The 25,531-nt window shown below is 40.6% G+C and overlaps 1 protein-coding gene across 3 annotated transcripts in view; it reads left to right on the forward strand.

Annotated features, from left to right (window-relative positions):
- The window catches only part of LOC140741842 (receptor-type tyrosine-protein phosphatase gamma-like), a 648,055-nt gene that overhangs the window by 488,399 nt on the left and 134,125 nt on the right, over window positions 1-25,531 (forward strand). For all 3 annotated transcript variants that reach the window (XM_073072297.1, XM_073072296.1, XM_073072295.1), the window contains exons 10-11: window positions 13,123-13,231; window positions 23,063-23,112. In XM_073072297.1, the coding sequence (XP_072928398.1) occupies window positions 13,123-13,231; window positions 23,063-23,112 (159 nt within the window). The remainder of the gene's footprint in view (window positions 1-13,122; window positions 13,232-23,062; window positions 23,113-25,531) is intronic.

The following is a 25,531-nucleotide window of genomic DNA, read 5'->3' on the forward strand; positions in this document are numbered from 1 at the left end:
CACCTCATAGACCTGATTTTATTCTCACAAATCAATGAATATGTTGTAAAAAAAAAGATCACTCCCGACTTGTACATAGTTTTTGACTTTTGCTTGTTCTTTCTTTCCTCTCTTTTCTGTAAGTGTATACCTCAGATAAATATTATGTGGAGATTTGTGGCAAGTATGAATATATTATATATATGTACAGTATCTGAAATACATCTTATGGAAAGTTTGCTTAATGATGAATTTCACTAAAAAAATTACAAAAAAAGAAAATTAAATTGCTTTAGATAATTAGCTGGTGACACTGTTTCATAAGCAGGTACTTGAATAATGGAGTCATTGTATTGCTTGAACTGCTGATTGCTACATAAGGTAGTAATCAATCAACCATCATAAACAGACTAGCCCTGTCCATCCATTAACTCTCTCACATTCACAATGCAATTCTGTTAGCTTTAATTTTTGTGAGTTCTTTATATTATAATGAACACAAAAGTTTATGAAAGATTATTTTTGAGGACAGTTTCTACAGAATATTTCACAAGAAAATTACTTGTGCAAAATTAAGTGTAAAGTGAGTTGCACTGAAAGCAGGAATTCTGTTAAAAGGTCCAAAGGTTCATTTACTATCAAAGTATGTATCTATATACAACTCTGAGATTTGTCTTCTCCAGATAGCCAAGAAATTCACAAAACAAAGAAAAACCATGAAAATCGATCAGATAAAAACACCAAACCCAACACCCCTCCCCGCACAAAAAAGAATGGCAATCCGATCATCAACCCTGCAGACCCTCCTTCCCTCACACAAAAAACCTAACAAAACAGAAAAGAACATCGATCCCAAATCCCCTTCCCCCCCCCCCCCCACAAAACACAACAAGAACATTAACCCCCTAACCCTCTCCCCTCGCACAACAAAAGGATAGTAATTTTGCCTAAAAGAAACACACTTATTTTGGAATAAAGGAGAGGAAAGGACGATTTGTCTTGCAGTGTGAATGATCTGCAACTATTCATTTTTATTTCAATCAGTTGTTTTATGTTCAGCATTCTGCTCAACTGATTTAACTCAACTGCATTGAAATGTAGTTTCCTGGCTCAGTTTATAACTTAGCGTTTTCTTGATGTCTAGAGAAAGAGAGGAGAAATCCACCAGCTTGAAGGAGACAGAAGCATAGGTTAATCTGCCCTTCATCAGTGTCAATGATTCTTACTGGCCCAGAGGGCTATTACAGACTAATGGAAGGCATTGCCAACAGTATAGGATGTTACATCTTGAAAGCAAAATGGGTAACATATTTATTTTTTGAATTAGCTACAGAAAATGTTCCAAGAGGACAATGAGTAATAATCAACTCGCTTTATATCTTTAATAGGATCATGGTGGCAATTTTCTTCTGCATAATCATTTGATAAATTCACATTTGATGCCAGTATGGCTACCCCTAGTTTGACTTTGTGTTCTCTTATGATCTGCTTGGATCTGTGACGTCGTTGATCCTGGAGATCAGCACCCTTCAACAAAAGTAAAAGTTTGAGACCTGTTTTTAAAAAAATAAACACCCTCACCAATGTACTTTAAGTGAATGCCTCAGGCACTCATTTAGCTTTCAATTCAACCTCAAATGAAGGTTGTTACTTAGAATAAGTAGTTGGTTGCTTAGTTTATATTTCGTTAACCAGTGTCCCAAGTGAATGTCTTGATCCCACAAATAAATATGAGAGATGGAAGCCAATGATACTGAGAAATCAACTGTGACTAAATCAGCACATATGGAGAGTCATTTTGGTACATGAAGTTGTTCTCTTTATTATCCAGGAAGACTTTGTGGACTGTGAATGGCAACATATTGCTAATATCGTTCGTTATCTGAAGGATGCTAAAGTTACTTAAGATGAGGGACTAGTCAGTAGATAGGAGATCTATTGTAACAAAGACCAGGTATTTTAGGTAACATACTTGAAATTCTGGAGTCAAGTCAGGCAGCATCTGTGGAGAGAAATAAACATTTGACGTTTCGGGCCGAGACCTTTCACCAGCATTGTTGAGTTACTCCATATTTTTGTGTGGGTCACTCAAGCTTTCCAGCATCTGCAAAATTTATTGTATCTAGGTATTTTTTGTGTTTAATTTGTATTTCATTAACCAAATGATTTTTATAAATATGACTTTAATATCCAGTATTCTCTGTACAATAGTGATATTTTCCTTGTATCTTAACGCAGGACATTTTCTGCAGTGTTTGATTACTGCAGGTGTTAACTATGGTAGAACCAGTGGTTACAAATCAATAACTTGTCACTTTCTTCAGGATATCCCTAGAGAGGCAAGCAGCAGCATTCTGCTGTCAAGATTGTTTAAAGGCATTTTTGAAAAAAGCAGTACTTGGCATGTAAGGCTTATGCATTCTGTCCTCCTTTGAAAAGCAGAGTCTAAAAGGGAGCAATTTGATAAGATCTGAAGAAATAATTCATGGATTCTGACAGTTCAAATAAAATTCATGGATATGGTCACACCATATGAATGTGTTAATAGCTAGGAATTTAGGCATGAAGGAAAACAAGCAGGTGGCCAGTAAACCTTGGAGCTCTACTCTCTCCTTCATCACTTCAAAGCCTGTGATTTTTGAATAATGGAAAAATAGGTTATTTATCTCTCGGAAAATTAGATGGCTTTTGTGCCTACGGTTGATTTGTGTGAATTGAAGGAACTCCTTTGAAATGAGATTGGAAACATGTAGCACTATCAATAACACACAACACCAGCGACCGAGCCAGCAGGAAGAGGATGTTGAATTTTACTCCCAAGTGCCCACTGTCTTTTAGCTTTGGTTATTCGATACTGCCTCCATCATTATGTTTAGAGCATGAAGTGGGAACAACCATTCACCTTGGCTACACCTTTTCCCACCTCCGCAACTGACAAAGCTGATAGGCATCTCAAATATTAGCAATGTAGCCAGAATCACAGAAAGCTCAATTGATCTTAAAGATGTTTGTTTACTTTGCTCTTTCAAGTTTCACTGAATATCAGAAAGCAAAATAAAATAGGCATCAAATTGTTATTACTTCCTGTGAATCATGAATATTTATGAATGAAATTGTCAGTGTACCGACCTGAAGAACCATTGATGGAAAGCTTTAGGTTTATGAGGTTAAATTGATGCTGTTATCAAGATTATTCAGAATAAGAAGGATTAAAAGTAATGATTACATCAGTAAAGGAAGGTCTGGGAAAACTGCAAGAAGTTAAATCCTGTAATCAATTTTATCAGTATAAGATGGGAAATTTTAAAGAATTGGTTAGTTGCAAATACTAATGTTTAATTTTAATGTAACTAAGCAAAACTTAAATACTCTAATAGCAGGGACCAGTATTCTGGCTTATCATTCCAACAATAAAAACAAAGAATGTTGGAAAGGCTCAGCTTCTCAGGAAGCACGTGTATAAAGAGAAACATTTCGTATTAGAGACACTTCACCTGACAGGCTGAAAAAGTTAACTGTTTCTCTTTCCACAGATGCTGCCTGACCTGTTGTGCGTTTCCAAGTTTATTTTTCTTTCAAATTTCTAAGGCTTTTATTCATTTACAATGCTTCCTATAAATTCTACAACGTTTGTACAATAAATTGCCTCGATTCTTCTTGTATCTTGAAATTTATCAGCTTTGGTATTATTTTATTGAAATTCCAAATTATTTTCTTGTAGAAGTGCCAGGGCCTTTCAAAGCTATCAGACCTCTATTCCATCTGTTATTCATTTCTCACCATCTACTGTGGATTCTAGTTAATTGGGACATCTTGGGAGCAGTACATTTTGGCCCAATTAAGCAGCTGCTCCAATTAGCTGAAGTTACATGGAAATAGTTAAAAAGGTATAAAAAGATAAACTGGGTAAAAAAAATTATGTATTTAAATGAAATACAGAACAGATTAGAACACTATCAATACTGCTGCAGTACTATAAAACTGTAATAGTTCCTAATACTTATTGATGGATGAATTCATCTGTGTCACGTTCTTGTGATTGTAAATGAACAAAATCAGTGCAGACACCTAGTGCAGATAATCAACTGCTTTCATACAATGCAATTGAAGATTGCATCCTCCAAATCTTCATTTTCATTGTAACATTCAAGATTACTGTCAATACCTTCAAATTCTTTGTAGTTTCTAACTTGCTGAAGTACCAAAATCATTTCCTTTACACTCCCAGCCAAGCCTGAATGCTTGAAACTGCAGTGAGCAAAACAGATCGAATTGTCTTACTGCTTTTTTCTCAACAGTGGAAAAATTATCACTGCTTTTTGAACAAAAACACACGCAACTGGCACTATTTGAAACTGTTCACTTGAAGCACGGTGTTGTGTCTTAACAGCCATGCAAGCACACATGACTGATGCTAGTTAGAAACTGTTTGGTAACTGTCTCCTGTCCCAAATAAATGAAGGAATTCCCAGCTATTTTCTCAATTAGTTTTTGTTCTTTAAGTGTTGTCCCAAATAAGCAGCTGCCCCAATTAACTGGAATCCACAGTATTACTAAAACAACTAACTGCATTAACAATTAACAATTAATGCATTGCTGTTTATAAGAACATAATGTGGCAATTTGGCTGCTAAGTGTCGTACTGTACACCAGTGGCTACTCTTGAGATATTGCATTGGCTATAATACGTGAAATTATTGAGGTCCTGAAATAAACCAGATAGCTGCAAACTTTCTTTAAAAAAAATCATTATATTAGTGTATACAGAAAAATCAGAACTACAGTCTGCATTCTGTCATTGGATTGCCATTCTGTATAATGGATCAGATTTAATCTATTCATTATCCTTGAAGTTCTCTTTCTTTTACTTTCAATTCTGTTTTCATTTTATTCAAAAATCTTGTTATCTGGGTTGCACTAATGATGCATATTATGAAATCTTCTAGGAATCCATCAAACTTGTCAATACAATGATGCATTGCTGTGTTCCCTGTTGTCATAATTGGCTATTCTTTTACAGATCCTTATCTAAATTAAATAGAATGCTGGCAGTATGGGAAGATGGTGGCACAAAAAAAAGATAATTTTACTAACTTTTCATTATTTTTATTGTTTTTACTGGGGAAAATTTGATGAAGCAATTTGAATAGAGCTGCTGACATAATGAGCTATTATGGGCCCACGTGAGAAAACTGCGTAATTTATATTGCTTACACTAAGGATAAAACTTTAACTATTGTGGCTTTGTGGACTAAGTAAGATTATGCTGTTGTTACACAAGCTAGTGGGTTATAAAAGAAAGCCAAAGCAATCATTGCAGTCCTTGTTAGTAAAGCCCATTCAGCATGTAATGGAATTGGTCAGTTAACAAAATAGTTTTTTGCACAATGCTATTAAATAGTCGTATGTCCCGTCATGAAGAAGTGAACTCTCTTGGTGATTTTTCCACGTACTTGGTTCTGAGATTTGCTATTGTACCATAATATAGTGATTGATAAGCTGGAGATTTTATTTCAAAAGCATTTTTAAACAGTTACTTTCCTGAAGATCATTCACATCTGTTCTCTTGAATGCATAGACTTAAAAATTCCTCACTATATGATAACTTCAAAATCTTATAAGAATTATAGTCAGCAATCGTTGTCATAAGCTGCACGATCAATTTATAGAAACAACCCATTTAATAACTAGAGATATTTTGGGGCAGACCTTTTCTCCTATGTTGGTGATGGGCACAAGGAATACATTCCTCTGACAGCCACTAGGATATTGATGGTGTTGTATTATCAGTGCACTGCTGAAGCATGTACTGAAGGAACTGTGCTGTAAGATAGGCTATTCACGTCAGTTACCGAAGTGAGCATAAAGTTCAAGTAAATCAGCTGATTGCAATCCAGTAAACCACTGCAGGTTAATCACAGGTCATGATTCCTGAACCAATTTTCAGGGGTTATATTTTTAGATTGCAAAATATTTATTCATGTTCCTGCAGTAAAATGCTAACATCCTCAAGAAACAAATGCCTTTTTATTTTGGATTATGATTAAGAGTCATAGAGCACTACAGCACAAAACCAGACATCTGGGCCCATCTAGTCCATGCCGAACTGTTATTCTGTCTATTCGCATAGACTCATACCTGGACCATAGCCCTCCCATGCATGAACTTATCCAAACTTCTCCTAAATGGTCCAATTGAACCCACACCCAACACTTCCACTGGCAGCTCATTCCACACTCTCACCACCCTCTGATGAAGGTTTTCCCTTATGTTCCCCTTAAATATTTCACCATTAATCTGCAACCTCTAGTTCTCATCTCACCCAACCTCTGGAAAAGGCTCGTTTGCATTTACCCTATCTATGCACCCTCACAATTTTGTATACTTCCATTAAATCTTTCCCTATAACTCAGGTCCTCATTTCCAGCAACAATCTTGTAAATTTTCTCTGTACTCTTTAATTCTTATTGATAACTTCCCTGTAGATAGAACTTCACATGGTATTCCAAATTTGTTCTCACCAAAGTCTTATACAACTTCAACATAACGTCCAATTTCCTATATTCAATACTCTGATTTATGAGGGACAATGTGCCAAAAGCTCTCTTTCTCACCCTATCTATGTGACACCACTTTTAAGGAATTATGAATCTTAATGTTCTAACATCTGTATGTTCTAACATCAAGGAACATTGCCTCAAAATGGATCTGCACCTTAACCTGAAGAAGACTAAGATTATGATTACTGGCAGCACGACCAATTTCAGTGTCGATGGAGAGGAAATTGCAGTGGTTGACAGTTTCAATTTACTTGGATCAATGGTTAACACCGAAGTGGTAAGCAGTCAAGAAATCCAACAAAAAATCGCCCTTAGCAGAGCAGCTATGAAAGATTTAGAGAAGATCCTCAGGGACAGGAATCTATCTCTACATACAAAGATCCGACTTGTGCAGGTGATGGTGTTCTCAACAATGTTATATGGATGCAAAAGCCGGACTGTAAAGAAGGATTGGTGCCTTTGAACTGTGGTGCTGGAGAAGAATATTATACATCTTGTAGATCTCTCACAGAACAAACAAATCCTCAATAGCATCAAACCAAGTTTCTCTCTAGAGGCTCAAATGACAAGACTTCGCCTATTGTACTTTGGGCACATCATGCAAAGGAACAGCTCCCTGGAAAAGGATATCATGCTCAGCAAAGTGGAATGCTGCCAATCTGATGGATGGACACAATAAGGACAGCAATGAATGCAGCGTTATCAACAATCAGCCGCCGTTGCGAGGATCGAAATTTATTTAGGGCAACTATCCATAGGGTCGCCATGAGTCAGCGATGACTCGATGGCACTTAACAGCAAAAACAATGTTCTGCTGCACTTCTTATTTAAGTAGACAGAGTTCTGGATTTTGACACTAAACATAAGAACTAAGTTTGTAAGGAATTTGGTGTTTCATAAAAGATACCTAGCTGACAGAATATTGGTTACTCAAACAGCACGACATGGGATAGACCTGAGCCTATCACCTCCTGTGTTTTCCCCATGCCCATCCTTATCTTTTCTATTTATGAGTCTGATCTCATTGGACTGAATGAAGTGTCCTGGGTTTTTGAGGCTTAGCGTGAATGACAACAGGGTCTCCCTGTTCCATTAATGCTGATAGCTTTCAAAGCCTCACAGTGGTGGAGGCGGATATGATAAAGTCTTTTAAGAGGCTTTTAGATAGGTACATGGAGCTTAGAAAAATAGAGGTCTATAGGTAAGCCTAAAAATTTCTGAGGTAGGGACATGCTCGGTAGAACTTTGTGGGCCGAAGGGCCTGTATTGTGCTGTAGGTTTTCTATGTTTCTAACTGTCAAAACTGTTGATGACTTTTAATTGTTGCATTGCACACAAAATGCTGGAGGAACTCAGCAGGCCAGGCAGCATCTATGGAAAAGAGTATAGACAACGTTTTGGGCCAAGACACTTCATCAGGACATGAGGAGTCAGAGTTAGAAGGTGGGAGGGAGAAACGCAACATAGGTGGAGTAGGGGAAATGGGTGGTTCGTGGGGAGTGGAGGGGTGAAGTAAAGAGCTGGGAAGTTGATTAGTGAAAGAGATGCCTGGCTGGAGAAGAGGGAATCTGATAAGAGAGGACAGAAGGCCATGGAAGAAAGAAAAGGAGAAGGAGCACCAGAGGGAGATGATAGGCAGGTAATGAGATAAGGTGAATGAGGGAAAGGGGATGGGGAATAGAGAGGGCAGCATTATTGGAAATCAATGTTCATGCCATCAGGTTGGAGATTAACAAGATGGAATATAAAGTGTTGCTCCTCTACCTGAGTGTGGCCTCATCGTGATAGTAGAGGAGGCTGTGGATTGACATGTCCGAATGGGAATGGGAGGTGGAATTAAAAGGAGTGGCCACTGGGCGATTCCGCTTTTTCTGGTGGACAGAGTGTAGGTTCTTGGCAAAGCGATCTCCCAATCTACGTCAGGTCTCGCCAATATACAGGAGGCCACACTGGGAGCATTGGATACGGTAGATGACCCAAACAGACTCACAAGTAAAGTGTCGCCTCACCTGAAAGGACTGTTTGGGGCCCTGAACGGTAGTGAGGGAGGAGGTGAAGAGGCAGGTGTAGTCCTTGTTCCACTTGAAGGATAAGTGCCAGGAGGGATATCAGTGGGGAGAAACGAATGGAAAGGGAGTAGGAAGTCCCATAGGGCGTGATCCCTGTGGAAAGCAGAAAGTGGCAGGTGGGTGTATGGAAAGATGTGCTTGGTAGTGGAATCCCGTTGCAGATGGTGGAAGTTGCGGAGAATTACGTGCTGGACGCAGAGGCTGGTGGGGTGGTAGGTAAGGATTGGAGGAACCCTATCCCTGGTAGGGGTGAGGGCAGACATGTGAGAGATGGAAGAAATACAATTAAGAGTAATGTTGATGGTGAAGAAAGTAAAGCCCTTTTCTCTGAAGAAGGAAGACATCTCCTTCATTCTGGAATGAAAAGCCTCATCCTGAGAGTAGATGTGGCGGAGATGGAGAAATTGAAAGAAGGAAATGGCATTTTTAAAAGTAATAGAGTAGGAAGAGGTATAGTCCAGGTAGGTGTGAAGATCAGTGGGTTTACAACAGACATCAGTAGATAAGCTGTCTGCAGAGATAGAGACGGAGAGATTGAGAAGGAGGAGGGAGATGTCAGAAATGCACTAAGTAAATCTGAAGGCAGATTGGAAGTTGGAGGCAAAGTTAATGAAGTCAGCGAGCTCCACTTGGGTGTGGGAAGCAGCACTAATGCAGTCATCGATGCAGCGTAGGAGAAGTTAAGTGACATCAGTGTAGGCTTGGAACATCGACTGTTCCTCCTAGCCGACAAAAAGGCAGGGAGAGCTGGGACCCATGGGAGTACCCATGGCTACATCTTTAGTTTCAAGGAAGTGGGAGGAGCCAAAGGAGAAATTATTCAGTGTGAGATCAAGTTCTCCCTGATGGAGGAGAGTGTTAGTGGAGGGGAACTGGTTGGGTCTGGTGTCCAGAAAGAAGCAAAGAGCTTTAAAGCCTTCCTGGTGGGGGGTGGAGATGTATAGGGGCTGGACATCCATGGTGAAAATAAGATGCTTGGGGTCAGGGAACTTGAAATAATTGAAAGATCCAGAGTGTGTGAAGTGTCACAGATGTAGGTAGGAAGAGATTGAACCTGGGGAGATAAAACAGAGTCGATGCATGCAGATATGAGTTCAGTGGAGCAGGAACAAGCAGAAACAATGGGTCTACCAGGACAGGCTGGTTTGTGGATCTTGGGGAGGAGGTAGAAGTGGGAGGTGTGGGGTGAGGGAACAGTGAGGTCGGTGCATGGGAGATTCCCAGAGTTAATAAGGTTGGTGATGGTGTGGGAGACAATGGCCCGGTGTAGGATCCTGTTTGAGGGGTAAGTAAGAAGAGGTGTCTGAGAGTTGTCGCTGGGCCTCAGTAAGGTAGAGGTCAGTCCGCCAGACTACTACAGCACGCCCCTTATTCTCGGGTTTGAGGGTGAGGTTAGGTTTAGTGTGGAGGGAGTGGAGAGCAGTGCATTGAAAACTAGTATGGTTGGAATTGGAGAGAGGAGTGGTGAAATCGAGATGGCTGATGTCCGTTGGCAGTTAGCAATGAAAAGATCCAAAGCAGGCAGAAGACTAGAGTGGGGTGACCAGGAAGAGAAGGAGGGTTGGAGATGAGGGAAGGGGTCATTGGTGTGGGTGGGAGAGTCCTTGCCAAAGAAGTAGGGCCAGAGACGGTTCACCATTCCCCATTCCCTTTTCCCTCTCTCACCTTATCTCCTTACCTGTCCATCACCTCCCTCTGGTACTCCTCCACTTTTTCTTTCTTCAATGGCCTTCTGTCCTCTCCTATCAGATTCCCCTTCTCCAGCACTGTATCAACTTCCCAGCTCTTAACTTCACCCCCACACTTCCGGTTTTACCTATCACCTTGTGTTTCTTCCCCCCCCCCCCCCCGCCCCACCTTCTAACTCTGACTCCTCATTTTTTTTCTCCAGTCCTGCTGAAGGGTCTCAGCCTGAAATGTCAACTGTACTCTTTTCCACAGATGCTGCCTGGCCTGCTGAGTTCCTCCAGCATTTTGTGTATGTCGCTTTCATTTCCAGCATCTGCGGATTTCCTCTTGTTTGTGAAGGAATTTTGATTGTTCTTTGTTTCCATGCTATTCCGAAGAATTCAATTGATAAAAATAAAACCATAAAAAATTAACATTTTAAAGAGAGTCAAAATAACTATTTTTGATAAAAGGATTTGCCTTTTTATGCCAGACAACCACAGCCTTACACTCCTCTTTGAAATCAATGGTTTATGAATCATGTGCTTTTCCCCAGTGTAAATGCTGGATGATTTAAGCATTCTCTACTCTTGATGGATGCAAACACCATTCGCCTTTTCATACTTTTGGGAGTTCTGACAACACAAGCACAGATGTCTGGAATTGCATATTTTTAAATAGCTTAATGTCATTGCTTTTGTTCAGAACTGCCAGTAAATTCTGGTCCATAATATATTTTAATGTTAAACTATACCCTTACCCCAATAGGCAATTAAGTATGCAATTTCGAGCTAAAGCAAGCAATCTTGATTCATTTGTGTTGTTCAGTGAAGTAAATAATAATATAGCAAAAGGTTTATTTTCCCCCATACATTTTCTATACAGATGCTTGTCGAGAGGTAACGTTGCAGCTATATAACACCCTGGTCAGACCCTACTTGGAGTACTGTGCTCAGTCCTGGTCGCCTGACTACAGGAAGGATGTGGAAACCATAGAAAGGGTGCAGAGGAGATTTACAAGGATGTTGCCTGGATTGGGGAGCATGCCTTATGAGAATAGGTTGAGTGAACTCGGCCTTTTCTCCTTGGAGCGAGAGAGGATGAGAAGTGACCTGATAGAGGTGTACAAGATAATGAGAGCCATTGATCGTGTGGATAGTCAGAGGCTTTTCCTCAGGGCTGAAATGGCTAGCATGAGAAGGCATTGTTTTGAGGTGCTTGGAAGTAGGTACAGAGGAGGTGTCGGGTAAGTTTTCTACTCAGAGAGTGGTGAGTGCGTGGAATGGGTTGTCGGTGGCGGTGGTGGAGGCAGAAACGATAGGGTCTTTTAAGAGACTCCTGGATGGCTACATGAGCTTAGAAAAATAGAGGGCTGTGGGTAAAGCCTAGGTAGTTCTATGGTAGGGAAATGTTTGGCATAGCTTTGTGGGCCGAAGGGCCTGTATTTTCTGTAGGTTTTCTATGTTTCTGTGTTTCTCATATTTTAGAAATTCGAGAAATTCTGTAAATGCTGGAAATCCAAAGAAACACACCTGTCATGATGAAGGGTCTCGGCACGAAATGTGGACTTCTTACATTTTTCCATAGATGCTGCCTTCTCTGCAGAGTTCCTCTGGCATTTTGCGTGTGTTGCTTCTCAGATTTTAACTCTTTTTCATCATCTTTCTTCAACACTGCTGGAATGCACAAAGCACAAAAAATATTAAAGGAGCTAAAGCTGTTAACAGTGGGTCAGCTTCAGAAACGAAAGCTTGAGGGCAAGTTTTAAACAATGCTTGAAGTCATTTTAGGATTCAGTTTCCATTCATTTTGGAAATTCTTTTGTCTTCTGTTTTTTTTCCCAGAAACTGGGGTTAAAGTGCTAGGAACGATAATGAAAGTTGATTGGCATTTGAAATTTTGATGTAGTAGTGCTCATTAACTTTAGGAATTGTGCAGTGTTTTCAATTACATATCCAAGAGTTAGACTAAACTTGGCAACCTGCTGCCAGATTATTGGCAAATATTTATGAAATATTTTGCAGCAGACTTTGTTAATGTTACATGCCAACTCTGAATTCAATCCTGACATAGTTTTGGATGTTCCATCTACACACAGGCATTCAAACTATTTTACTAATAGCTGTCCAGGGAATCTACCATTAACTGGTATGCCAAGTGGCTGTCATACTCCAATATGTGAACTGCGAAGACCATATTGAGCAAAAATAAACACAGGGAAACATGTTTTCTAGAATAGGGCACTCTTCAAATAACATGGACTTGTTTTGGAGCCTTGCCTACTGCCATTTGTGTTTAGCATGTTTTATAAAACCAGGTGTCATTGCACACTATTGCTACATAACCATGATTTTCCTTTGGATAGACACAGCTGTATTCAACAAAATTAGCTTTTTTACCGCATTGTCAGAATTTAAAAAGCTTGCATAAATACTTCGGCTCAAAACCGGACATCGTTAACTGGTTATTCATGTGGTGTGTTTTATTGTTGCTTAATCATAGTAAACAGGAGACATTGATATATGTGTTTACAAATCTAACCCCTTGTCTCTGAACCATATTTATATTGAATTTTTAAGTATATTTCTAACTTTACAAATTAATATTTGTATTTTGCTGGGTAAAGTTATTATTTGAATAAATAGGTGCTCGCTGAGACTATTAATTATGTTTGCCAGTATTTAAAAAGACTGTTTGATTTGAACCCCAACTAATGAAACCAAGCAGAGGCTGTATGTAAAATCATCCACAGTTTGGAGGTTTTTGCAGTCTGTAATTGTAATTATCCCTACAATTTGAAGTTTAAATTATGAGAAGTAATTTACATGTTTGTATTTCTAACACAGGAAGCGATTATCAATCATGTGTCCCTGGATAAACTCTACCTGTTTCGTGTACAAGCTGTGTGTCAGAATGATCTACGAAGTGATTTTAGCCAGACAATGCTATTTCAAGGTGAGCGAACATGGAAATACAAAGATTAGATTTTAATGTCTGGATTTATTTAAACTTAATAAATGGCCTACTTCTGGTGATCAGCAATGTGAGGTAAATGTAAATACAAATTCTCTTTCCTTTCCCCTTCCATTATTGGGCTTCCTCTTGTAATTTTGTCATCTGCATGTAGAATTGCATAAATCTAACTAATATGAAGTGCAACAAATAATTATAATAGCAAGGAGGCTTGCTGATAGGTTTGTAAATGACTGATTTGGTGAGAAGAAGTTTCTGAATCAGTTTCATAACACTCCATTAAAGAAAACATAAAGCATGTTCTTGGCACATACAATTTCATTGTACCACATTGGATCATGGCTGACAGTTGTGTATGTTTGTATATTCCATGACTTCGATCATTCAGAAAGTCTAGAGGCATGGGATCCAGGGAAACTTGGCTGTGTGGATTCAGAATTGCCTTGCCCACAGAAGGCAGGGGATGGTAGTAGACGGGATGTATTCTGCCTGGAGGTCAGTGACCAGTGGTCAGGGATGCAGGGATCTGTTCTGGGATCCCCTGCTCTTTGTGATTTTTATAAATGACCTGGATGAGCAAGTGGAAGGGTGGTGGTGTTGTGGATAGTGTAGAAGGTTGTTGTAGTTTACAATGGGGCATTGATGGAATTCAGGGCTGGACTGAGAAGTGGCAGATGGAGTTCAATCTGGAACTCCACTTTAGAAGGTCAAACTTGAAGGCAGAATACAGGGTTAATGGCAGGAGATTTAGCATTGTGGAGAAACAGATGGACATCCATACATCCCTCAAAGTTGCAGGGCAAGTTGACAGAGTGGTTAAGAAGGCATGTGGTGTGTTAGCCTTCCTGAGTCGGGAGAATTGAGTTCAAGATCCACAAAGTAATTTTGCAGCTGTATAAAACTCTGACGTGACAACACTTGGAGTATTGTGTTCAGTTCTGATCACTTTGTCATAGGAAGAGTGTTGATGCTTTAGAAAGAGTGCAGTGGAGGTAGACCAGGATTTGTCTGGATTACAGAGCATATCTTATGAGGATAGGATGAGCAAGCTAGGACTTTTGAAGAGCAGGAGGATGATAGGTGAATTGAGGTGATAAGAGGTACAGATGGAGCAGACAGCCAAAGACATTTTCCCAGAGTGGAAATGGTTAATGCGAGGGGGCATAATCTTACAGTGATCGGAGGAAAGTATGGGGGGATGTTGCAAGTAGGTTTTCTGCTCAGAGAGTGGTGGGTGTGTGGAACACACTGCTGGGGTGGTGGTAGAAGCGGGTACATTAGGGACACTTAAGAGACACTTGGATGAAAGAAAATGCAGGACCATGTGGAAGTGAAGGATTAGATTGATCTGGAAGTAAGTTAAAAGGTTGACACAACATCGTGAGCCAAAGGGCCTGTACTATGCTGCACTGTTCTATGTTGTATTTTCTTCCTGATTGCCTTGAATCTCCTAACACAGGTGGGCATCTGAGCTGGTCCTCTGCAGCTTAGCAAACATTCTTGACCTGAAATGTATATATCCCTGAAAGTTACAGGACTGTAGTGCAGGGCCCTTATTTGATCAACTTTCTACATTTTAATTGTGAAGCAACAGATGACTAAAAGATCCAAAACCCTCATATTTACCCTTGACTAAAAGACTGTGATCAATTACCTTTAAGCATCCAACTCACATCATAAAGGCATTCAAAACACTTCTAGCTCGGTCCCTATCTGAGCCTTCTCATATCCTCTCTCTCCACTCAGTTTCAGGCTACTCATACCTGGTATTCTTTTCTTTATACCGTTGTCTAAGTTTAGAACATTAACAGCATTGTTTTGTTGGGTATATGCTGTATGTAAGTCTATGTCTTTCTCATACCTGGTACCCTGGCAATTTAAATTTCATGAGTGCATGAAAGAAGAAAGACACATTGAAAATGGTAAACTGTAGTTGGGGAAGAAAGCTAAAGTTGCACCATCTATGCAGCTGTAGATCAGTACAGGAGTGAGATATGCCAACTAGTGGAGTGGTGCCGCAGCAACAACCTGGCACTCAACCTCAGTAAGACGAAAGAGCTGATAGTGGACTTCAGGAAGGGTAAGGCGAAGGAAAAAGTACCAATCCTCATAGAGGGATCAGAAGTGGAGAGAGTGAGCAGCTTCAAGATCCTGGGTGTCAAGATCTCTGAGGATCTAACCTGGTCCCATCATATTGACGTAGTCATAAAGAAGGCAAGACAGTTGGCTATACTTTATTAGGAGTTTGAAGCGATTTGGCCTGTCAACAAATACACTCAAAAGCTTCTATAGTTGCACCGTGGAGAGCATTCTGGCAGGTTGCATCACTGTCTGGTATGAAGGGGCTACTGCACAGGACAGAAAGAAGCTGCAGAAGCTTGTAAGTCTAGTCAGCTCCATCATGGGCACTAGCCTACAAAGTATCCAGGACATCTTTAGGAAGCAGTGTCTCAGAAAGGCAGTGTCCATTATTAAAGACCTTCAGTACCCAGGGCATGCCCTTTTCTCACTGTTACCATCAGGTAGGAGATACAGAAGCCTGAAGGCACACACTCAGCGATTCAGGAACAGCTTCTTCTCCTCTGCCATCCGATTCCTAAATGGACTTTGAAGCTTTGGACACTACCTCACTATTTTTAATATACAGTATTTCTGTTTTTGCACATTTTTAATAATCTATTCAATATATGTAATTGATTTACTTGTTTATTTATTATTATGTTTTATTTATTATTTTTTTCTGTCTCTGCTAGATTATGTATTGCATTGTGCTGCTGCTGCTAAGTTAACAAATTTCACGTCACATGCTGGTGATAATAAACCTGGTTCTGAAGTATGTTGAGGACGTTGTAAATTTAGGACATTTCAATCCTGAGCAACACACACAAAACACTAGAGGAACTGAGCAGGATCAGGCAGCATCCATGGAAATGTATTAACAGTCGACGCTTCGGGCCAAAATCCTTCTTCAGGGCTGGGAAGGAAGATGTCAGAATAAGAAGATGGGGGGGGGGGGGAAAGGAGGGCAAATTAGAAAGTGAAAGTTTTCAATCTTGCACCTTCGGTTGCTTGTTTTAAAGAGAAGTCTTCAGTTTTATCCCTCTCTTGAGAATTAGTAGCCGAGCATCATCCTTCCTCTTATTCTCTGCCATAACTTACAGTGACAGATTTTATTCTTGTCAAATGCTGAGCTTAATAATGAAATGGTTTCATTGTCAAATGACAAAAGTGTAGCTATCTGCTCTTTTGCAGACTCATTATGTACTATTATAAAGCTGCACTTGGACTCACATTAAATTCTGTAAATAGCAAGTGGATGACATAGCTTCCGGATTTAGATGGATGTATGCTGGGTAGCAATCCATATAGAAGACGAAGTGAAGTAAATTGAAATCAGATTCAAGTTGGTATATAATAAACTGCAATTTTAACAAAAACACACAAGAACATTAAACTTATAAGGTGATTCAAATGGGAAGGAAGCAGTTGTTCAGTGCAAATCCAGTGATGCCTGACCAAAATGCATCATTTTATAATCGCCATGCATTCACTGATAGAAGAATGCACATGCGGTGACCGTCACACCTTTTGCTATCAGGTGAGGGGAAACGTGCCCAGCAAAGGTCATCAGCTGGAAAAAAAGATGGTAAGCTGCAATGGCATGTTAGTGCAAGAGGTTTTATTCGGTGCCAGGTGAAAAGAGTGCAAAAGCTGCCCAAAAGTTGTGAAGCAAAAAAATCTTTACAAGTAGACAAATGAAAAACGAACATGTATGTAGAAAGATTTACAAATATACAGAGGCTTTCTCCACGACACACTTTGTCTTTAACTTTCCAATATAACTATTCGCCAACGATCAAATCTAACCTCCACACCACTCTAGCAAAGCCAGACTGAGCATTTAAATCTGCCCCTGCCTGGCCTAGAAGGAACAGGAAAATCTACTGTTGGTAGGGGGAGCAGGGGTGGGGAGGGGAGGAATCACGTGACTAGACCATAATAATTATTTCAAAAGCAGAATTGGAACATTTTAAACAGGAATTCTAACATCGTACAGTTTTGTTCCACAACAAATGCCTTAGTTAAAACATAGATTAGTGTCCAAGTGCTCAGATGAATATAAAAGAATAATGCCTCCCCACCAGTGGTGTTGCCTGTGTAAGTTGTCGTGTGTCTACCCTCACTAACCCAGGCATTATTTTAGGACGCCCCAAACAGTCCTTCGGGTCTTTTGGGGCTGTTCTGCTGTCTACAAACCGATGTAACAGTGTGAGCGAAAAAATAAATGAAACTATTTGGAATGCCTGCGTCTAGAATCCTTACTTTTCTGAGTTATAAACCAGTAGAGCCCAGTAACTGAAGGGATTGTTATGATTAGCCAAGCTAGCGATGATTTTACTGTTAGGGTGTATAAGTGGTGAACTCCCAAGAACTGCAGAACGGAAGGGCAAAATGTGTGAACTTATGAGGAAACTAGACGACCAGGGGCAGAAGAAAGATGAGTGACTAACCGGGTAAGGGGGCAAGGTTAGGATGAAAATTAGCATTGGCAACTGTTCTGTCACAGTGATCATTTAATATATGATTTTGCATTTGTGAGTCCATAGCAAAAAATAACTGCCCATGGTCATCAGGATTTTGAATTGCCTTCGAACCATAACTCATCTAGGTGAGAAGACATTTACCATAGAAGCTAGGACATACAGTATTGTGGAAAAGTTTTATTGCACATATATATAGCTAGGGTGCCTAAGTCTTCTACACAGTACTGTAGTAATTTTATGTATTGCACTTTACTGCTGCTGCGAAAAAAAACAAATTTCATGACATATGTGAATGATAATAAACTTGATTCTGATATAGATCTCTGTTGTGGACTGAGAGTGGGAAGGGCGCCGGGAGAGGAGAACCATGTTTGGGAAAAGGTGAATGGAGAAAGGGGAGCAGGAAGCACCAGAGAGACATTCTGCATTGATCAGTAAACCAACTGTTTGGAATCAAATGACTTGTCCCGTGTCTAAGGGCTGACTGTATCTACAGCAATGCCAAACCCTGCCACTGGCACTCCTTCTCTGCCACCTGTGCCACACCCCTCCTACAGCACTCCACCACCATTCACCAACATCCATCACTCCTGCCAAACTCGTTCTCCAGTCCATGTTGACAAATACAGTACTGTGCACATTTATACAGTACTTTGCTATTAATGTGTGCCTAAGAGTTTTGCACAGTACTGTATATTCCAGGAGAATAAATAAGGGTTTAGAAATTTAAAATTTTTATCTTTCAGTTAACAGATGACCTCTGTCCTCCTCTATTCCAGGTCTTAAAAATGGGGTAATAATAAGGAAAGGACTCTTGGAATTAGCATCTTAAAGAAGTGCTAATGTGTTACATGGTCACTAAAATGTGTTTGCAAAAGCAAACTGCAAGAGATCAGCAGGTCAAGCAGCAGCTGTGGAAGCAAAGGGAGAGTCGACATTTTGCACCAAACCCCTGCATGAAGACTGCTATCACCCTGCTGAGTTTATCAAGCAATTTGCCTTTTGCTTCAGACGACAGCATCTGCCGTCACTTGTGTCTCCACTAGAGTATGTTGAAAGTGTATTCATTGCTGTAATATTAACTAATTTACAAGCAAGAAGGCTCCATGAGCAGAAGTGACCGGATATGGAAATAGGGTGCATCCTCTGCTGATCAAAATGATGGCATGAGCTTGCTGATTGCTTGTTCTTGAAGTACACTCTTTTAACAACAAGCCCCCGGGTGCAGTCTTCAGCTGCAAAATTGGTCAAAGGTGATCAGAGATCCAGCTGAACACAGGAATTCTCTGAGCACTTTGTCAGCTTCTGACTTAGAATTCCTTGGCAGCTGATGTTTCCAAAAATGTTTTGAAACTTTCAAGCTTTATGGAAAGTAAACAGGTTGAAATTACAGGGCGTAAAAAGGTCTAAGGTGTGCACGAGTACAGAATAGTGTGGGAATAATGAACGGATCTGAAATATAATAAATCTGTATGATATGATGATCTGCAACCTGGGGTTTTAAAGGAGTTTAAAGTGGAGATAGTTGATGCACTAGTCATCACCTTCAAAATTCGAAATGTTCTCAAATTCTCTGGATTTGAAGACTGGGTTTCAATAAGCACATTTAATGTCAGAGAAATGTATACAATATACGTCCTGAGTTTCTTTGCCTTCGCAAACATCCATGAAAACAGAGGAGCGCCCCAAAGAATGAATGACAATTAAATGTTAGAACCCCAAAGCCCCCCAGTTTCCCCCTCCCATGCATAAGCAGCAGCAAAGCAATGATTCTCCTCCCCACCAGTAATAAAGCATCAGCACCCCCCCCACCGAGCACTCAAGCGTGCAGCAAAGCATTAATAAAGACACAGACTTGCAGTACCCCAAAGACTACTCGTTCACCCGGTAATTCGACACACCACAGGCTCTCTCTCTCTCTCGCCCCCCCCCCTCCCTCTCTCTCACTCTCTCCCTCCTCCTCTCCCTCTCTCTAATAGGGGAAAAAGGGGTGTCCCCACTTCACAGCGAGAGAGGAGATGTAACAAAACAACTCGGCAATTTATCGTGTTAAAAGTCTGTTGCGTCGCTTCTTCCAAGCTCTGTACCCAAAGAACTCGGGTCTCTAGGCACACAGCCAGCAGCCAATTCGCTACTTTTGATCGTCCATCTCCCACGACGCACCAGGCGGCAGCACCGACCTCAAGTCCATCCACCTCCAGAGCCACGAAAATCTGGCACTCTGAAGGTGCACTGGTCATCAAGGCTGTGTCCTTGGCATATCGAAAAGTGACCAGTCACAAGTGGATCCCATTTCCATAAAGAGCCGAAGTCAGCAAGTAACTCCAGGTCAGGGTCTTCAAAAGAACTCTGAAAAGGCAAAAAGGAGGTATTAGAGATAGAAATAGAGCTGTTTCCGAAAATGCAAGCAAATGAGTCGCCTTTAGGCGCCATCGTCTTCCTAAGCTCCTTCGAAGGGTGATGCATGCTTACTGTTTAAAAAGCAGGGAAAGAAAATACAGCTATAGATCACTTAGCCCGACATCCAGAGAAGGGAAAATGCTGGAGATGATATCAGAGAACTTAGAAGATAATAACAGATTCACAGCTAATTACTTAATTTAATGTCTTATTCATTTACTTCACTTAATGTCACTTAATGTCTCATTCATTCCAAGCCTCCAACTCGATACAATAATGCACTGAATTATCTGCCTGGTTTAATTGTTGATATGCTTGAACCTGCAATAATTCAGAACAATTACAAGCCTAATGAAGGTAAAGAAACATTTTGTTTTTGCAAAGGAACATGAACAATTTATCCTATTGGACATATGGTAGGGAAAAATGTCAATGTAAATCATGTAAGTTTTGGTTTGTAGTTGTGCCTGTGGTAGAAGATAAACTTGTAGTGACACCATTATTGTAAATCATTTTGTCATTCTGACATGACGGTCCTCGAGGTTCTGCCCAGACTGCTGTGGTATGAAATGGATCAAGAAACCTTACTCCCATTCTTTGGGTCCACTGCTGCACAGCTCCAGTCTGGGAGAAAGTGTTTTTCTATCAACGGAACAATGAAAAATCATGGCTCAAGCACTTCGAATGTTCTTGCATGCTTTCCTTGAAACTCCGAGCTGTGATGTACCTGACACTGAGGATCCTTTGGAAGAGACTTTGGGAAATACTGTACTGATGTCCTAAAACACATCCACAGTACAAAAGAGAAGGTGCTGGCGATGTTGAGGCATGAAAAGACGGATAAATCCCTTAATTTAAAAAGGGCTGCAAAGGAAAGCCAGGGAACTACAGATACCAAACCTAACAATACTGATGGGAATGTTACTGAAGGAGATTCTGAGAGACAGGACCTATCTGTATTTGTAAAGGCAAGGACTGATTAGGGATGGTCAGCATGGTTTTAAGCATGGGAAATCGTGTCTCACTAATTTGATTCAGCTTTTTGAAGAGGTGACCAGACAGACTGATGAGGACGGGGTGGTAGGTTTTGCCTATGTGAACATTGGCAAGGTGTTCAGTAAAGTCCTACGTAGTGGAGTGGTTCAGAGGATTAGATCACATGGATCCAAGGTAGGGTAGCTAATTGGATATAATATTTGCTTGATGGAAAGAGTCGGAGCATGGTAATGGAGGGTTTTTTTTTTCATATTGGATGGAGATCTCTGGCCAGTGATGTGCTGCAGTGATTGGTGCCTGGTCCTCTGTTGTTTGTCATATTTATGAACAAATTGGATAGGAATGAAGATAAAACACGAGGAAATCTGCAGATGCTGGAAATTCCTACAACACACACAAAATGCTGGTGGAACACAGCAGGCCGGGCAGCATCTATAGTGAGAAGCGCTGTCGACGTTTCGAGCCGAGACCCTTCGTCAGGACTAACCGAAAGGAAAGATAGTAAGCGATTTGAAAGTAGTGGGGGGAGGGGGAAATGCGAAATGATAGGAGAAGACCGGAGGGGGTGGGATGAAGCTAAGAGCTGGAAAGGTGATTGGCGAAAGTGATCATTTCGCATTTCCCCCTCCCTCCACTACTTTCAAATCTCTTACCATCTTTCCTTTCGGTTAGTCCTGATGAAGGGTCTCGGCCCGAAACGTCGACAGCACTTCTCCCTATAGATGATGCCCGGCCTGCTGTGTTCCACCAGCATTTTGTGTGTGTTGTAGGAATGAAGATAGCATGGTTAGCAAATTTACTAATCAAATACTGAAGAAGGTCCAAGACTACAACAGGATCTAGATCATCTGGAAAAGTGGGCCAAAGAATAGCAGATGGAATTTTAACTCAGACAAGTTACAACAGAAGAGAGTTTATACAGTAATTGAAAGGGAACTGGGGAGAGTTGCGTAAGAGAGAATGGGGGGGGAGGGGGTACAAGTACGTCTTTCCCTTAAAGCAGTGGCATAGATAGAGAAGATGGTGTAGAAAGTGTGTGGCTTGCCTGCCTTCTTCAGAAGAGCATTGAGCACAAAGTTAGGATGTCATCTTACAGCTGTACAAGATGTTGGTGAGACCACACGTGCAATAGATATTGTGTGCAGTTCTGGCTACAAGGATGTTGCTGGACTGGAGTGCCTAGATCGGCCGGCATTGTGTTCCCTCGAGCTAAAGAGAAGCATAAGGTAAGGTGAATGATTAAAGACTTCTTTCCCCCAGGATAGTGGGAAAAAGGGTCTAGGTTTAAGGTGCAAGAGACCTGACAGGCAACGTTTTCACACAGAGGGCAGTGAGTTCATGGAAGCAACTGACAAACAAAGTGGTAGTGGAGGTACAATTAGAACACATAGATAGTAAAGATTTAGAGAATTTGTGCCAAATACAGGCAAATAAGGTAAGTCCAGGAGGGTAGCTTGATAAATATGGATGAGTTGAGCAGAAGGGCTTCTTTCTGAGTTGTATGACTTCTTTAATTTCTAGTCAAGTACCTGGTCCCATTTCTTGGTGGTTGCAACTTACATCATTAATGGCCACAAACAATTCAGGTCATACACAGCATTCTTTTATGCATAAGTTAGGCAAGTGAAAAAAAAGTGCAAATGATTTATTCTAATCCATCTTCAGGCTTTAGCATTTTAGTTATAAACTAGACTATGCAAACTAATAGGCAATCTATCTTTTGAAATCAAGGCCAAATTATTTGTTGCTGTATTCATGTCTTTGGGCAGATATGATACACCAAATTTTGCTAGATCTCAATGTGGTTTCTTTTGTAACAACTTATGTATAATTTTGAGGAAATTATTAATATTGAAATATTTTATTCCTCCAGCTAACACAACTAGAATATTTGAAGGAACCAGGATTATAAAAACAAGAATGGTATGTATAGAAATTAATCTTTAATGTTTAAAATGCTTAATTTTATTTGCTTCTAAAACCAAGTGACATCCAATTTTCATGCATGCAGGAAAAATGAGAGGAAATGATAACATCATTGTCTGCCTTCAAACATTTGCTTCTTGCAGCTGATTATCATTTATTAATGCTCCATGTGGAGTGTTGTATTTGGGCATTGCTGGTAAAGGCAGCAGAAGGTCCTATCTGATACAGCAGCTACCTCAAGTCTCTAGCAACTTCTATTATCAGTATGAAGCTTGCAAAAGATGGTTTCACTCACAGTGCTCCAGTTTTCTCCTGCATAGAAACTGCGAAACATAGAAAACCTATAGTGCAATACAAGCCCTTCAGCCCACAATGTTGTGCCAAAAAGATGTACTTACTTTAGACATTACCTAGTGTTACTATAGCCCTCTATTTTTCTAAGCTCCATGTACCTATCCAGGAGTCTCCTGAAAGACCCTATCGTATCCACCTCCACCACTGCCGCCGGCAGCCCATTCCACACACTCACCACTCTCTGTGTAAAAATCTTACCCCTGACATCTCCTCTGTATCTACTTCCAAGCACCTTAAAACTATGCCCTTTCGTGCTAGCCATTTCAGCCCTGGGTAAAAGCCTCTGACTATCCACACGATCAATGCCTCTCATCATCTTATACACCTCTATCAGGTCACGTCTCAACCTCCGTTGCTCCAAGGAGAAAAGGCTGAGTTCACTCAACCTATTATTCTCATAAGGCATTCTCCCCAATCCAGGCAACATCCTTGTAAATCTCCTCTGCACCCTTTCTATGGTTTCCACATCCTTCCTGTAATGAGGTGACCAGAACTGAGCACAGTACTGCAAGTGGGGTCTGACCAGGGTCCAATATAGCTGTAACATTACCTCTTGGCTCTTAAACTCAATCTCACGATTGATGAAGGCCAATGCACTGTATGCCTTCTTAACCACAGCGTCAACCTGCGCAGCAGCTTTGAGTGTCCTATGGACTCGGACCCCAACATCCCTCTGATCCTCCACACTGCCAAGAGTTTTACCATAAATACTATTTTCTGCCATGATATTTGACCTACCAAAATGAACCACCTCACACTTAACTGGGTTGAACTCCACCTGCCATTTCTCAGCCCAGTTTTGCATCCTGTCGATGTCCCACTGTAACCTCTGACAGCCCTCCACATTATTCACAACACCCCTAACCTTTGTGTCATCAGCAAATTTATTAACCCATCCCTCCACTTCATCATCCAGGTCATTTATAAAAATCATGAAGAGAAGGGGTCCCAGAACAAATCCCTGAAGCACACCACTGGTCACGACCTCCATGCAGAATATGACCTGTCTACAAACACTCTTTTCCTTCTGTGGGCAAGCCAATTCTGGATCCACAAAGCAATGTCCCCTGGAATCCCATGCCTCCTTACTTTCTAATAAGCCTTGCATGGGGAACCTTATCAAATGCCTTGCTGAAATCCATATACACTACATCTACTACTATTCTTTCATCAATGTGTTTAGTCAAATCCTCAAAACATTCAATCAGGCTCATAAGGCACGACCTGCCTTTGACAAAACCATGCTATTCCTAATCATATTATGCCTCTCTAAATGTTCATAAATCCTGCCTCTCAGGATCTTTTCCATCAACTTACCAAAGAAGTCTTTGCATCTCAAAGATGTCTGTCAATTGACCACTGTAATTTGAGGGTGTGCATAAATAGCAGAATATGGGAGGAGCTGGTGGGAATGCGAAGAGAGCAGGTTACTGGGAAAATTATTGTAGAATAGGATTGCTCTGTAAACTGGCATAGACTCAATGGGCTGAAATGGCTTCCTTCTATGCCATAAAGAAATATCGATGTGGATAGTAGGTACACAGCACAAACAACTGGAGCAGGGGTTATAAGTGATATCTGAAGCCTGCTAAGGTCTCCTTATCCCAAGGGTGATTGTTTTCCTCTGTTCTCTCTCATGACTATCCCCCATTCTCTCATGTGTATCACAGAGCCATCTCTGAAGTTGGAGGTGGCATCATTAGTAGCGTTGCAGTTAAAAATGATTTAAAAAATAAGACTGCCAGAGCAAATGTTCAGAATGTGACTTTCTGTGGCTGAGAGAACAAATAACAGCCTTCAGGGCAGGAAATCTGTCATCCTTACCTGATCTAGCCTCTATATAACTCCAACTCAGTAATGTAATTGACTCCTAACTGCTTCTTCAGTTCAAGGGCAATTGGGGAGTAATGATAAATGCCAACATTGCCGGCAACATCCACTTGCCATTAAAGAATAAATAAAAGATAAACTGTCATTTTTATTACACAAGGAATATGCCACAGATTTAGAGCTTTGGGAACTAATCCGAAGTGTAGAACAGATTGAATTAAAACTTGCTGTG

This window comes from Hemitrygon akajei, chromosome 19 (assembly GCF_048418815.1).
Source record: "Hemitrygon akajei chromosome 19, sHemAka1.3, whole genome shotgun sequence".
Classification (NCBI taxonomy): domain Eukaryota; kingdom Metazoa; phylum Chordata; class Chondrichthyes; order Myliobatiformes; family Dasyatidae; genus Hemitrygon; species Hemitrygon akajei.